The following is a 2,997-nucleotide window of genomic DNA, read 5'->3' on the forward strand; positions in this document are numbered from 1 at the left end:
GGGCACAGAGGGGGGGTCATAGGGGCTATGGGGGGCACAGGGGGGGGTCATAGGGGCTATGGGGGCCATGGGCCACTCTGGGGGCACACTGGGGGTGCAAAGACTGTGGCGGTCAATAAGGGCAGGGGGGTTTGGGGGCTGTGGGGTGCCCCCCTGGTTGGGTGCCGGTGCCACGTCCCCCAAGGTTATTGAGGTGCCACGTCCCCCCAGGGTTAATGTTTAACCCCCCCCGGGCCCAGCTGGGCACCGGGTGCCCGTTCCCAGCGGTGCCCTTGGGCAATCCCGGTACCGGGAGGGGATTTAAGGGCGCCGGGTGCCCGGCACACCCAGACCGAGCCATGGCCGCGATCCTGAGCCTCGTCCTGCTGCTGGTGGCCGGCGGTGAGGTGTCCCCTGCCCCTCTCCCCTTGTGCCCAGGCTCGGGGGGGTGCCCGGGGGGGTGACAGTGTCCGTGTCCCGCAGGTGCCCGAGCCGCGGTGCTGCCGGATTCCCGCGTGGTGAACGGGCAGGATGCGGAGCCCTACAGCTGGCCCTGGCAGGTGAGGGGGCAGGGCACGGCGCGGGGACACCCGTGAGGGTGCGGGGACACCCGTGGGGGTGCGGTGGCACCCACCAGTGTGTGTGTCCCCCTCCCCAGATCTCGCTGCAGTACGAGCGGGACGGCGCCTTCCACCACACGTGCGGGGGCTCCCTGATCGCGGCCAACTGGGTGATGACGGCGGCTCACTGCATCTCGTGAGGGCACCGCGGGCACCAAGGGGCACCGGGGGGGCACCGGGAGGGCACAGGGGGGCTGGGGGAGAGGGGGGCTCAGGGCTCAGGGTGCAGGGATGGGTGTAGGAGGGATGTGGGGTGCACGAGGGTGGTGTTTGCAGAGGGTGCAGTGGGTGCAGGATGGAGGGATGGGTACACGGAGAGGGTACAGGGGTACAGGAGGGTCCTGGGGTGCGGGAGGGATATAGGAGGGATGCGGGGGAGGGTAGGAGAGGTGCAGCAGGGGTGCAAGGGGGTGCAGGGGGGTGCGGGGTGCAGGGATGGGTATGGGTGGGATGCAGGGTGCACGAGGGGTGCAGGGTGCTGGGGGTGCAGGATGGTGCTTGGAGAGGGTGCAGGGGGTGCTGAGGTGCAGGGGGGTGCAGGGAGGGGTGCAGGGCTGGGTGCAGGAGGGGCACTGGCAGGTGCGAGGGCACCTTCCCAGAGGGTGCAGGGGGGCACAGGAGGGTCCTGGGGTGCAGGAAGCAGGGATGGGTGCATGGAGAAGGTGCAGGAGGGTGCTGAGGTGCAGGAGGGATGGGGGGCTGGGTGTAAGGGGGGTGCAGGAGGGGTGCAGGGTGGTGTTGGGGTGCGGGTTGGATCAATGGATGTAGGGGGCTGTAGGGTGCAGGAGGAGTGCAGGGTGCTGGGGTGGGTGCAGGGGGGTGCAGGATGGGTGCAGGAGGACTGTAGGGTGCTGGGGAATGCAGAAGGGGTGCAGGGTGCTGGGGTGGGTGCAGGGGGGTGCAGAAGTGGGTTGGAGGGTGCAGGGTGCAGGGTTGGGGCATGGAGAAGTTGCAGGGGGGTGTTGAGGTGCAGGAAGGGTGAGGGGTGCAGGGATGGGTGTAAGGGGTGCAGAAGGGGTGCAGGGGGGAGGCTTTGGGTTCAGAGAGGGGGGGTGAGGGTGCAGGGAGGGGGTTAAGAGAGCAGGGAGGAGTTTTGGGTTCATCAGGAGGGTTTTGGGTTCATGGAAGGGTTCCAGGTGCAGGGTACAGGGAGGGGGTTTTGGGTGCAGGGAGGAGGTTTTGGATACAGGAAGGGGGTTTTGGGTGCAGGGAGGGGTTTTAGGGTGCAAGGAGGAGGTTTTGGGTTCATAGAGAGGGGTTTGGGTTCCTGGAGGAAGTTTTGGGTTCAATTGCAGGGGTTTTGAATGCAGGAAGGGTTTGAGGTGCAGGGAGGGGGCTCAGAGACCAAGGACGAAGTTTTGGGTTCATGCAGGGGGGTTGGGGTTCATGGAGGGGGATTTGGGTTCATGGACACGGTTCAGGGTGAAGGGAGGGGTTTCAGGATGCACTGAGGGAGGTTTAGGTGCAGTGAGGAGGTTTTGGGTTCATGGAGGAGGTTTTGGGTTCACAGAAGGGTTTTGGGTGCAGGGAGGAGGTTTTGAGTGCAGGGAGGGGGGTTGGGGTGCAGGGAGGGGTTCGAGGTGCGGGGAGGGGGTTCAGAGAGCAAGGAGGAGTTTTTGGGTTCATGGAAGGGGGTGTGGGTTCATCACGGAGAGGGATTAGGGTGCAGGGAGGGGTTCCGGGGTGCAGGGGGGCTGCCGGAGGGGTCCCCGCCGCCCCCGACCCGCCGGTCCCCGGCAGGAAATCGCGCACGTACCAGGTGGTGTTGGGCGAGTACGACATGAGCTCGGAGGAGGGGACCGAGCAGGTCATCCCCGTCAACTCCGACGACATCTTCGTGCACCCCAAGTGGCTCAGCTTCTGCGCGGCCTGCGGGTGAGCACCGTCCCCTGGGAGGATGGGGGGGGGGCTGGGGACACCGTGACCCCCCCGGTGACCCCGCGGTGACCCCGCGGTGACCTCCCGGTGACCCCCCGGCCCTGTCCCCGCACAGCAACGACATCGCGCTGCTGAAGCTGCAGCGCCCGGCCGCGCTCTCGGCGGAGGTGAAGGTGGGGCGGCTCCCGCCCGCCGGCTCCGTCCTGCCCAACGGGTACCCCTGTTTCATCAGCGGCTGGGGCAGGACCAGCAGTGAGCGCGGGGAGCGCGGGGAGGGGTGGGGAGATGGTTGGGGGATGGGGAGATGGATGGGGAGGAGGGGGGAGGGATGGGGAGGGGGAGGGATGGGTGGGTAGGGAGATGGCTGGGGAGGTGGTGGGAGGGATGGGGAGATGGTTGGATGGTGGGGAGATGGCTGAGGAGATGGCAGGAGGGATGGGGAGATGGTCGGATGGTGGAGAGATGGTTGGAGAGGTGGGTGGAAGGATGGGAGATGGTTGGGAGCTGATGGGATGGCTGG

General features: G+C 67.0%; 1 protein-coding gene across 1 annotated transcript in view; it reads left to right on the plus strand.

The window, feature by feature from the left end:
- Positions 1 to 338: 338 nt before the first annotated feature.
- LOC113962590 (proproteinase E-like) overlaps positions 339 to 2,997 on the plus strand; it is a 5,493-nt gene continuing 2,834 nt past the window's right edge. The window contains exons 1-5 of the mRNA XM_027673351.1: positions 339 to 381; positions 463 to 539; positions 638 to 735; positions 2,340 to 2,474; positions 2,593 to 2,733. Coding sequence (XP_027529152.1) covers positions 339 to 381; positions 463 to 539; positions 638 to 735; positions 2,340 to 2,474; positions 2,593 to 2,733 — 494 coding nt within the window. The remainder of the gene's footprint in view (positions 382 to 462; positions 540 to 637; positions 736 to 2,339; positions 2,475 to 2,592; positions 2,734 to 2,997) is intronic.

This window comes from Neopelma chrysocephalum, unplaced genomic scaffold (genome assembly GCF_003984885.1).
Source record: "Neopelma chrysocephalum unplaced genomic scaffold, ASM398488v2 Primary Assembly neopelma1_182905, whole genome shotgun sequence".
In the NCBI taxonomy this organism is placed as follows: Eukaryota; Metazoa; Chordata; class Aves; order Passeriformes; family Pipridae; genus Neopelma; species Neopelma chrysocephalum.